This window comes from Paramormyrops kingsleyae, chromosome 12 (assembly GCF_048594095.1).
Source record: "Paramormyrops kingsleyae isolate MSU_618 chromosome 12, PKINGS_0.4, whole genome shotgun sequence".
In the NCBI taxonomy this organism is placed as follows: domain Eukaryota; kingdom Metazoa; phylum Chordata; class Actinopteri; order Osteoglossiformes; family Mormyridae; genus Paramormyrops; species Paramormyrops kingsleyae.
In genome coordinates, this window is record NC_132808.1 from 18,045,108 (window position 1) to 18,057,330 (window position 12,223).

The 12,223-nt window shown below is 47.7% G+C and overlaps 1 protein-coding gene across 2 annotated transcripts; it reads left to right on the forward strand.

Moving 5' to 3' along the window:
• Positions 1–968: 968 nt before the first annotated feature.
• LOC111842614 (general transcription factor IIE subunit 2-like) lies at positions 969–11,055 on the forward strand. Of its 2 annotated transcripts, none has more exons than XM_023809412.2 (8): positions 969–1,148; positions 1,616–1,789; positions 7,182–7,273; positions 7,779–7,886; positions 8,420–8,602; positions 9,031–9,124; positions 9,396–9,511; positions 9,676–11,055. In XM_023809412.2, the coding sequence occupies exons 2-8, from the start codon at positions 1,621–1,623 to the stop codon at positions 9,793–9,795; spliced, it is 882 nt and encodes a 293-aa protein (XP_023665180.1). In that variant the 5' UTR covers positions 969–1,148; positions 1,616–1,620; the 3' UTR covers positions 9,796–11,055. The 2 variants fall into 2 exon arrangements, with proteins under 2 accessions (XP_023665180.1, XP_023665179.1); XM_023809411.2 differs by having other exon boundaries at positions 969–1,144.
• Positions 11,056–12,223: the final 1,168 nt, after the last annotated feature.

Here is a 12,223-nt window from a genome sequence, read left to right on the forward strand (position 1 = left end):
TTTTAATAAAAGCCCTTAGTCAGTCCTACTTCCTAGGAAAAGTGTCAGCACTTCCCTTTCCTGTCCTGTGATCGGTGCTGTTTCAGGGAATGTGTGATAGGATTAGCAGTCCTTACATAACCCACTGCTTCATCCCATCATATTATTGGAAGTCAATATCATTAAGTCGTACTTTTGGGTGTATCACTGTCGTCAATGGCATCTGTGCACAAAGCAAACATACTATAGCTAATCCACCCTGATGCAATTAGAGCTTAACCGCCATTGTGAGTATACATAGTATTAACACTGAATCCAAAACGTACCTCGTATATTTTCGTGCTGTAATTAATATTTTAACATACAGTTATGTTAATTGTGCTTTATTTAGAACTCGCACCTAATTTATTGCGTACGGATTTTTTCAGATGTGCCACTAGAGGGCATATACCACCGAGAAAACCGCGGTGTATTTTAGTGCAAGTTCGAAACCATTGTTTGCTTATGAAAGTAGATTCTATACACAGTGTCCCCTACTCAACACCACATCTGTCCAAGCAGTAGAGTACTGCCAAGGCCGCAGACCCCTGTAGGTTTCTGGAAAGCTATTGTGTAATTTTTTGTTACCATTTCACGTCGGCAGGCTTTCAAATGGTAAAATTCAATAATTTGGTGCATAAGGTTGCATTATCACTAAAGGAAAAGGTAACGTTCAGTAATGATTTCTGAAGAAAAACGGGCACAAGATAAAGCGTTTACGGTAATTTTTATGACCTAATTACTGAATGAACAAGATTACGTCCATAGATATTTAAATAATACGCAAAAAGTGGTGGATGTAAAGATGCAAAACACTTTCACCTCTTTACAGTAACATTAACAAAATTACTTTGCAATAAGAGACACGGTGTCCACATTTTCAAAGCATAATAGAAACTTGTAACATTTTAAATGGAAGCCCGACTAATCAATTGTCGAGAAATCGAACAGGCGGCGGAAGTCGCATCATCACTGAAGGAGACGAGCTGAGGCGTGGAAGAGAGGCAGCGATGTGAGACCCAGAGGAACCGGCGAAAAAGCATAAAAAGCGCAGTCTTACGATTACAGCCCAGACACACTGAAGACAATCTAGTGTTTAGCAAGAGAAGGCACGCTAGGCCTTAAGGTAGGTATGTTACGTTTATCACATCATTGCACGATTCTTTGTTGTTTGGTTAAATAGCCTAAGCAGCCTGTTCCACGTAGCCGATGTATCTGCAGTATCTACCACTTTCATTAAGAGTCACACTATATAATTAAAGCTTGACAGATGCTATAATTTAGCTAATCAGCCGGATACTTTTACGGCTGCATAATTACATGGGTTTGTACATTTCGGGTACCTACGGAGGTTTCAATACGGTATTAAACAGAGGACATCGGTTTTACTAGTTGGCAGGTCGGAAGGTGACCTGCAAGTTCAATCTGAATTAGTACAGATGCAGACGGTGATACGACTGGAAATCTGGATAACTGTATACCTGCTTTAGATAGATACTGTCTTGCCCTTGTTGTCCAAAGAATGACAGCGAGGCATTGAACCGTTTAACGTGGGTGTTCTTGAGGCGTTTAATTCGTCTGTGTATTTGTTCTGTAGAAAGGATGGATCCAGCACTGCTCCGTGAGCGGGAGCTCTTCAAGAAGAGAGCTATCTCCACCCCGGCTGTGGAGAAGAGGCCAGCCCCTTCTGAGTCCTCTTCCGCTTCCTCTTCCAAGAAGAAGAAGCCCAAGCTGGACCGGGAGGGATCCACAGGGTCCAAGCATGGAGCAGGTCAGCCTGTGTGGGCTCTTCCCTGGTGCCAAATTATTTTTTTGCCGGTGCAGGTTCTTATATCGCACTCATAACTGTGTTGGAAAAATGCAGAGAAAGATCAACCAGCAATCACTGATTCCTGGTGGAAGTTGGCTTACTGAGATGCTAGTGCAGGCTAGTGCAGGGGTGGCCAATCTTATCCTTTGTAGGCCAGTGTGTATGCAGGTTTTTGGGGTAACCTTTAGGTCAGCTGCTCAAACACAGGTATGAGGACTCCTCAGCCAATCAGTCCTCTAATTAATAATCTAAATTAGGGAGTTGCAGTGAAAACCCAGATACACACCTAACCTCTCTGGGTAAGATTGGCCACCCTGGGCTACCAGAAGGCTCGCGGCTTCCCAAAAGACACTCAGCATTGTTTCTGCTGGTTTTGGTGTCCTTCCTACTCCTCTGATGTATCCTGCTCCTTTGTCCCTGAAACATTCCAAAGGACCCAGCTGTACATCTGGGCATGGGGTTGGGTATCATGTAGGGCTGGGTGATGTCACATTGATATTGTATCACGCATGCACAATAATCATCAGGGCTCCAGGTGACGGGTGAAACATTTGGCCAGACACCAGCTTTTCAGTACTACATGAACGTTTATTTACGCCCGCAATTTCATAAGCAGATTAGTTAACGCATCTAAAATTTTGATGAGGCATTTTATGATGGGGCCCGGCCGGGCACAGCCCGAAAGAGGCACGCGGGACTGTCCCCAGGTGGGCCCACCACCCGCAAGGGGAATGTCAGGGGTTCGGTGCATTGTGGATCGGGTGGCGGCCAAGGGAGGCCCTGGCGGTCCGATCCTCGGCTGACAAAACTGGCTTTCGGGACATGGAATGTCACCTCTCTGGTGGGGAAGGAGCCTGAGCTTGTACGTGAGGTTGAGAGGTATCGACTAGATATAGTCGGGCTCACCTCAACACATAGCTTGGGTTCTGGAACCAATCTCCTGGAGAGGGGCTGGACGCTCTTTTACTCTGGAGTTGTGGCGGGTGAGCGACGCCGGGCTGGGGTGGGGCTATTGGTGGCCCCACAGCTCGGTGCATTAACAACGGAGTTTACCCCAGTGAACGAGAGGGCTGTTTCCCTGCGCCTTCGGGTCGGGGATAGGTCTCTGACTGTCATCTGCGCTTATGCGCCGAATGTCAGTTCGGAGTACCCGGCCTTCTTGGATTCCCTTAGCGGTATGCTATTTGGCGTGCCGCGGGGGGATTCCATCGTTTTGCTGAGGGACTTCAACGCTCACGTGGGCAATGACAGTGTGACCTGGAAGGGGGTGATTGGGAGGAACGGCCTCCCTGATCTGAATCCGAGCGGTGTTCTGTTATTGGACTTCTGTGCAATGCATGGTTTGTCCATAACGAACACCATATTCGAGCATAAGGGTGTCCATAAGTGGACATGGTACGAACATGCCCGGGGCTACAGGTCGATGATCGATTTTATAATCGTATCATCTGATCTGTGGCCTTCCGTCTTGGACACTCGGGTAAAGAGAGGGGCAGAGCTGTCAACTGATCACCACCTGGTGATGAGTTGGCTCAGGTGGCGGGGGAGAAAGCCGGTCAGACCTGGTAGGCCCAAGCGTATAGTGAGGGTCTGCTGGGAACGTCTGGCAGAGGCTCCTGTTCGCTGGAGCTTTAACTCGTGCCTCCGGCAGAATTCCGACTGCATGCCGGGGGAGGTCGGGGACATTGAGTCTGAATTGACACTGTTCCGGACCTCCATTGTGGAAGCGGCCGTACGGAGCTGTGGCTGCAGGGTGGTCGGTGCCTGTCGTGGCGGTAACCCCGTACCCGATGGTGGACACCAGAGGTGAGGGGGGCCGTGAAGCTGAAGAAGGAGGCTTACCGGGAATTATTAGCCCGGGGGTCTCCGGAGGCAGCTGACGGGTACCGGTGGGCCAGGCGGAACGCAGCTCGGGCGGTCACAGAAGCAAAAACGCGGGCGTGGGAGGAGTTCGGTGAGGCCATGGAAAGTGACTTTCGGTTGGCCTCAGAAAGGTTCTGGCAAACCATCCGGAATATCAGGAGGGGGAAGCAGCTCCTGGTTCCTTCTATTTATAGTGGGGGGGGGGGGGGCTGTTGACCTCACCTGGGGACATCATCCGGAGGTGGAAAGAATACTTTGAGGACCTCCTCAACCCTGCCTCAGATACATCTACGCACACTGCCTTTGAGACATCTGGGGGCGCAGAGCCCGAGGGTGCTGGGGGGGGCTTGCCCATCACTGGGGCTGAGGTGGCCAGGGTGGTTAAAGAGCTCCGTGGCGGCCGGGCCCCGGGGGTGGACGAGATCCGCCCGGAGTACCTGAAGGCTCTGGATGTTGTGGGGCTGTCGTGGCTGACACGCCTTCTCAACAGTGCGTGGAGGTCAGGGACGGTGCTGCTGGATTGGCAGACCGGGGTGGTGATCCCCTTATTTAAGAAAGGGGACCGGAGGGTGTGTTACAACTACAGGGGGATCACACTTCTCAGCCTCCCTGGGAAAGTCTATTCCGGGGTACTGGAGAGGAGGGTGAGATCGATAGTCGAATCTCGGATTCAGGAGGAACAATGCGGTTTTCGTCCTGGCCGTGGAACACTGGACCAGCTTTATACCCTTGCAAGGGTACTGGAGAGGGCCTGGGAGTTTGCCTATCCGGTCTACATGTGTTTTGTGGATTTGGAAAAGGCTTACGACCGGGTTCCCCGAGGTGCTCTGTTGGGGGTGCTTTGGGAGTATGGGGTCCGGGGTCCGCTATTGTGGGCGATTCGGTCCCTGTACGAACGGAGCAGAAGCTTGGTCCGCATTGCCGGTAATAAGTCGGACGTGTTCCCAGTGCGGGTTGGGCTCCGCCAGGGCTGCCCTTTGTCATCGGTCCTGTTTATAATATTTTTGGATAGGATTTCTAGGCGCAGCCAGGGTGTTGAGGGTGTCCAGTTTGGTGGCCTCAGGATTGCCTCGCTGCTTTTTGCAGACGATGTCGTCCTGTTGGCTTCATCTGCTGGGGATCTCCAGCATGCACTGGGGCGGTTCGCAGCCGAGTGCGAAGCGGCAGGGATGAGGATTAGCACCTCCAAGTCCGAGACCATGGTTCTCAGCCGGAAACAGGTGGTTTGCCCTCTTCGGGTCGGGGAAGACGTACTGCCTCAAGTGGAGGAGTTTAAGTATCTCGGGGTCTTGTTCACGAATGAGGGTAGGCGGGATCGGGAGCTGGATAGACGAATCAGCAGCGTCTACAGTTTTGCAGGCGCTTAACCGGTCCGTCGTGGCTAAGAAAGAACTGAGCCAAAAAGCAAAGCTCTCGATCTATTGGTCCATCTTCGTCCCTACCCTCACCTATGGTCATGAGCTATGGGTAATGACCGAAACAATGAGATTGCGAATACAGGCGGCCGAAATGAGGTTTCTCCGCAGGGTGTCTGGGCTCTCCCTTAGGGACAGGGTGAGGAGTTCGATATATCCGGGAGGGCCTCAGAGTAGAACAGCTGCTTCTTAATGTCGAAAGGAGCCAGTTGAGGTGGTTTGGACATCTGGTGCGGATGCCTCCTGGGCGGCTACCCGGAGAGGTTTTCCGTGCATGTCCTACAGGGAGGAGGCCCCGGGGCAGGCCCAGGACTCGCTGGAGGGATTATATCTCTCGGCTGGCCTGGGAACGCCTCTGTGTCCCCCCGAGGAGCTGGTAGAGGTAGCTGGGGAGAGGGAGGTCTGGGTGCCTCTCCTGAAGCTGCTGCCCCCGCGACCCAAACCCCGGACAAGCGGCAGATGATGGATGGATGGATGGATTTTATGATGCCCAAAAGTTGCCATATCCTCATGTTAAATAAACGTGTTATACTATAAACAGCGACGTCTTTTTACCTTGTCAATCCACAATATCTCCTCTTTTAAAAGATGTTGTGGCTGCTGAGCTGTTCCTTTCTTCACTGCCACTACAATGTATATTGCACTGAAGTATACAAAACCATAGTATACCAAAACAGCATTATATGGTGTGCCCCGCTACAGTGCATATTGCCCTGCAGTATACCAAACCATAGTATACCAAAACAGCATTATATGGTGTGCCCCGCTACAGTGCATATTGCCCTGAAGTATACAAAACCATAGTATACCAAAACAGCATTATATGGTGTGCCCCGCTACAGTGCATATTGCCCTGCAGTATACCAAACCATAGTATACCAAAACAGCATTATATGGTGTGCCCCGCTACAGTGCATATTGCCCTGAAGTATACAAAATCATAGTATACCAAAACAGTATTATGTAGTGTGCCCCGCTACAGTGCATATCACACTGAATTATACCAAACCATAGTATACCAAAACAGTATTATGTGGTGTGCCCCACTACAGTGCATATTGCCCTGAAGTATACTAAACCATAGTATACCAAAACAGTATTATGTAGTGTGCCCCACTACAGTGCATATTGCCCTGAAGTATACCGAACCAAAGTATACCAGAACAGTATTATGTGGTGTGCCCCGCTACAGTGCATATTGCCCTGAAGTATACTAAACCATAGTATACCAAAACAGTATTATGTAGTGTGCCCCACCACAATGTATATCGCACTGAGGTATACCGAACCATAGTACACCAGAACAGTATTATGTGGTGTGCCCTGATAACTGAATTTAATAAACATAAAGATATGTAAAGTTTATACAGATTGCTAAGTTCTTGGTATCACAAAATGCATCTCATTATTATTTTGACCGTACTACTGATCTGCTTAACAAATTGTAAATAAACATCCAGGTAGTACCAAAAAGCTAGCATCTGGCCAAATGTTTCGGCCATCATCTGAAGCCCTGGGGATTGTTGCGCATGCGCCATATAATATCGATGTGGTATCATCCAGCCTTGGGATCATTTCATGCCCCATTTCCTAAAACCCTTAAAGCAGTCTGATGCATCGAGTGTAAGGAAGGGTAATAAAACTGCCCAATACCGAGTGAATAAAAAGTGACATACTGAGTTTCTGTGGTGTCACTGGCTTGCATTTATTACGGCCAATCGCCTGGAAGGACTACGGGCGCCATGGAAATGGCGCTCACATCCACACAAGCCGCAGCTGAATGAAGGAAAGCATTTAAGTTTGCCGTGGTTCGCCGGCTGTCGACGTCTCAGAGCTGGTTCTCGGTAGTGATGCTAATCAGATTCCGGTGTGACGATGGCTGACATATAGAGGGACTCGTTTGAAGCTGCTCCACATTTCACTCCTCACCGCAGACTTTTTTTTTTTTTTTTTGTCAGGACGTTTGTCTTGCTTGACATTTCTGCTGCTTGGGACATTCTCTGTACTTAATGAATGTAAAAAAGCCATTTCTCTACTACTTCCGAGCGCAACTTCATTTTGTTCTTTAATTTCAGACTCAAGCAACGGCTCCTTCAACCTGAAAGCACTGACTGGAAGTACGGGGTACAAGTTTGGTGTTCTAGCAAAGATTGTGAACTACATGAAAGTGAGTGTCACCCTAAATCTGCACCATATCGCGTCACAGTTCCAGCAGTTAATTCGTTGTTTTGAAAGTTTGCATAAAAATATTATTTTTGGATTACCCAGAATCCCCCATTTCACTCAGTACTGACAGAACTTTGGGATATTTTTTTGTAGTCATGTCAAATTCACGAGAGGTAGAAGTTAAGGTTAAATTAAACGCCGTCATTCGAACCCCAGGCGCAGAGAGAAGCAATAAAAAGCACGCATGCTTTAGGCAACCAAAATAGTAACTTCCATCCCCTTTGTAATCATATCTGTGTTTGGATCTTATTTTCTATTTGGTGGGGAGCTGCATAATGGTTTTTCCAGGGTATCTGTTGAACGGAGTTGGGGAATGAAGTCAGGGCATTGAAGAACAGTGTTATGCACCTTGAGTTCTCCTGCAAAGGATTATTTGGCCCCCTGCTTACTGTGTGCTCATCTCATCATCAACAACTGTCTCCTTGTTTACCTCGGGTTGGGGTAAGACCCGGCACCAGCGTGGCGACACCTTCCACCTGACCCTGGAAGAGATCCTGGATGAGACGAAGCTCCTAGACATTGGCATGAAGCAGAAGATGTGGTTGACGAATGAGGTAAGTGATCCGCAGCCAGTTCTTGCCCTCTGGGAGACCGTCCAGGCATCAGGCGACTTCAGTGTGACATTTACTCGTCTTTACTGCTATGGTGCTCATCCAACGTGAACAGAAACTCCTTACGTTTTATAATCTTTAATCTCAGAAGCTGCTCACATCCTGTGAGAAAGTCAAAGTCCGCTATGCTGACTGTATTTCGGCGCATGTGGTTATTTATTTGAAGTTTCATTCATTTGAAACAAAATGTAAAAAACGTGAAACGAGGTTGCCAACGTTTTGGTCCAGTTTAATGAAAAATTGCTTAATTTTTAAAAAGATCAGCTGAGATACTTTAATTGGGTTCTCTGTCCACTAAGGGGACGCGGGTGCCGGGATTGTTTTGTTGCAGGGCCAGCTAGATAACGAGCTGCGGCTCCGTCGTTAGCGTGCTAGTTATCCCTGGATGCATTTAGTGCCGCACCCGGCTCACCAAAGCGCTGCTATTCTGTGTTCATTGCCCACCCCCCACCCCCCCATCTGTCTGTCCCATCCAGGCCCTGGCCAGCAACCCCAAGATCGAGGTGCGTGACGGGAAGTACGCCTTCAAGCCCAAACACCCGCTGAAGGACAAGAAGGCGCTGCTGCGTCTGCTGGACAAGCACGACCAGCTGGGCCTGGGGGGGGTGCTGCTGGAGGACGTGGAGGAGGGGCTGCCCAATGCGCACAAGGCCATCAAGGTGCGTCTGCATGTATCCATTTGCATATGTGTGTCTGTGTTTGCTTGTATCTACATGCGTGTGTGTCTGCGTCTGCGCATGTGTGCGTTCATCATGAAATAATGTATGCATTTGGGCTGTGAATCAATTGAAACAAATTAACGAATTAATCACCTTGTTTTCTCCGATTTGGCCATCAAACTGCTGCATATGTTAATTTGGTCAAAGAAATAACGTTTTGAATTTTAAATTACCACTATGCCTTAATGCGATAAATATCCCAGCCGTAGTATGCATATGTATGCATGTGATTGCACAAAGTCATGTAAATGATTTTCATATAAAACATTTGTATGTATTTATGTACACTCTGGGGCTAGTTTATTAGGTACACCTGCTTGCTAATGTAGACAGTCTCTCTGCGCTTTTGGTTCTGTCGCCCCCTGCAGGCCTTAGGGGATCAGATCATCTTTGTGACCCGGCCCGACAAGAAGAAGATCCTCTTTTATAATGACAAACACTGCCAGTTTACAGTGGATGAAGGTGAGGAGAGTAAGAGAGCACAGGTTTCACTGCTCTGGGTTTTAGCTGGAGGATAATAGGGTTAAATCTATAAAAACTGAATTCCAAGTACAAACTCACCCCAGACTCAGAGCTTTATTCTTAGTAGTATATTTTCAGATTCAGATTTAGCAGTGAAACTAGAGTGAATCCTTCAATCAAAATGAACATATTTAATTGCTTAGTTGAACTTTTCATAATATTTCACTTTCAGCATGCATAATTTAACTGTAAAGGGGGGCGGTGGTTGTAGAGTTCCAGAAGTTGTGGCGCAGCGTGCCTGTGGACTCGATGGATGAAGAGAAGATTGAAGAGTACCTGAAGAGACAGGGCATCTCCTCCATGCAGGACACAGGACCTAAGAAACCGGTATGTCCAGAGAGCCCAGCCATTGTGCCTGGCTCATTCACCCCCCCCCCCCCCCCCCCCCCCGCCTTGTTGCCCCGCCCACATCTGCTCCACCTTGCACCCCCACACACCGTTCCAGGACTCCGCCTTTCAAATCGTTGTTGTTCAACCCGAATCTCCCACAGGCTCCCATCCAGAAGAAGAAAAAGCCAGCATCTCAGAAGAAGAGGCGTTTCAAGACGCACAACGACCACCTGGCCGACGTCCTGGAAGACTACTCCCAAGGAATGTCCGCTAGGAAGTGACACTGCAATGCGTCTTCCCGCCAGCAGGGGGAGTAGCCTGTCAGAGCTATACTTTAAAACGGAATGAAAATGCAAAAACTCCCCTGTCCAGTGGCCTACACTCTCTGGAATCCTGCATAAATGAATCACTAAAGGAGTATGCCTTGAAAAGGCAGTGTTTATACTCCATACTACACATTGGATTTACTTGTCAGACAAAGGTACACTGGACAGTTTATTTGAACTCGTGCTTTTTTCTTTTTAAATTAAATGGCGCAAAACGAAATATGACTCCAGAGATCTTGGCCCTCCACTGCCGCTATCAGCACCTACTTTCTCTCAGCTGCCGGCTTGCAGCTGTGGCCTTAGCTTCAAGCTGACAGCATTGATGGCGGTAAACACTCTGAAAACTGTCTGTTCCAAAAAAAAATTGGAGAGAAAAATAACTTGCTATAATTGTGTTTGTCTACTGTAAATTACTTTCGATAATTCCGTCATTAGCAATCACTTTTCATTCAAATGGAATAATTATGAGAATAGCAATTAGTAAATTATTAAGTGGAACAAATAAAACCATAGTAACAGTGACAGTAGGAATTCCTCAGTAGTGGTTGCTAGGTGACGAGTCTCTGGGGTGCCTCAGACCTACTGGACTGGAGTCAGGTGCTTCTGTAGTTCTGGTTGTAGCTCCCCACCGCGTAACACCCTGGAGCTGGTCCAAGAGCGTCACGGCCATGAACTTCTGATCTGAGTGGTAGTAGCTTGAGTCTGAGGAGGGGCGAAATGGGGCTGTTTCGCCTTTCACCAGGGCGTTTCTACAGTATAGCCATAGTATGATACCCAGCCGTATTCATAGCTTCAGCGGAACCCCTCCTCTGTAAATGCTATGCTGTAGACCCCATGGTCCACGGTGGATTGTTAGCCTAGTGTCCGGCACCTGTATGCGGTTCTCTGGTCCTTAGATGAGGAGGTCTCAACACCACACAGAAACTGCCCATGGTTGATCCAATCTTATTTTATTTAATTTTTTTTTATACAAAAGCTTTTAATTTTTTTTTTTCTTAATAAAAACATTATGTGAATTAGACCACTATAATTCACGGAAATGCAGTTTCTCCTTACAGTGGCTGTATACATACACATCTATATAATAAGCATGCATTGAATACACAAAGACACAAAGTCAGAGCCATACAGACTCATACAGGCTGTTCTTAAATCACTGCCATCTTATTTGTGGTCATTTTTTGTCAGATTAAAACTGTCGTTTGGACTACCTTATACATGGACTACCTTACCCTCATTTATTTCCTGAAAAATACAAATTATTGCTGCAGCTGGGGAAAAAAGAGCTCACGTGGCCCCTTATTATTCCTTGTGGTTGGTTGATATTCCATGGTGCTGTCACAGTTGAACGGGTCACCCTGTCATCAGCTGTTTAAACTGACTCTGACCTGTAGGGCCACCTAACGTATTCATACGTCGCACTGCTGAAATCTCACACGGCACGTCACCAACGGTGCATCCGCATGTAGGCCGGCTGTTCGGCAACGCCAAGGTACGACCTGCCGTTTCCCCTCCTGCCAACTTGACAATTCGCTAACCTCGATCTATCCGGGGTCTGACGATATTTGAGCGTCATGGTCGTGAGAGAGACACGAAAAGGTTTATGTGTTTCTGCAGGTCGTGTGTGTGTTGGGGGGGGGGGGGGGGTATTTCTGGAGTCATTTTTCTGTTTAGTGCTCAATTAGCATTCAAGCTTCAGGCTTAGCTCAGTCCTGTTATGGAAACTTAAAGCCTTTTTCCTCCAGGGAGCTATTTTTAGGTACTCCGAAGCGGATTCGAGAGGCCACTTGAAAAGGAAATCAGAAAACAAAGGCACTCACCATGAAAGCAACAGAAAAATATGTAGTGCAGACATAAGTAGAGAACTTACAAAGTACTCTGGCCCATTTTCTTTGTCAACGTAATACTCACCAGCACAAAGTGGATGATGAAACCTTTGGGTTGTAAATGATTTGCTCCTGCTCTTGAAAAGCAAGAGCGTTTGTGTGGGAGGGAATTTCTTTCGGATGCATAAGCCTGACACGCTGATCCTTCCTTTGTGTCTCAGCCCTCAGATGATGACTTCACTGGAATTTTTGTGGAACACCATCACGTTGAGATGATGAGCTTTTGGGCCTCACGTTCTCCTTAGACGCTAGGCATGATCAGAGTCATGTTCTGCAGAATGCTCAGAATGACCGCGGATGACTTTATGTTGCACTGCACGTTCAAAAAAAGAGTAAGGCCGGTCCGATATCTTGTATGAAAGGCATAGTTCTTATTTCTGAGGGATGATCTCTTGCTTTGGTCCACAAATAGGTCCAATCTCACAAGGCTAAGAAAGCTGAAGTCCTTGAAGATGTGGCTACATCAGTAAGGCAAACAGGCAAGACATCTTTACTGA

Coding starts and splice junctions, on each gene's coding strand:
- LOC111842614 (XM_023809412.2), top strand. CDS start 1,621: ATGGATCCAGCACTGCTCCGTGAGCGGGAGCTCTTCAAGAAGAGAGCT. Junction 7,887..8,419: donor AGATGTGGTTGACGAATGAG/GTAAGTGATCCG, acceptor TGTCCCATCCAG/GCCCTGGCCAGCAACCCCAA. Junction 9,512..9,675: donor ACACAGGACCTAAGAAACCG/GTATGTCCAGAG, acceptor AATCTCCCACAG/GCTCCCATCCAGAAGAAGAA.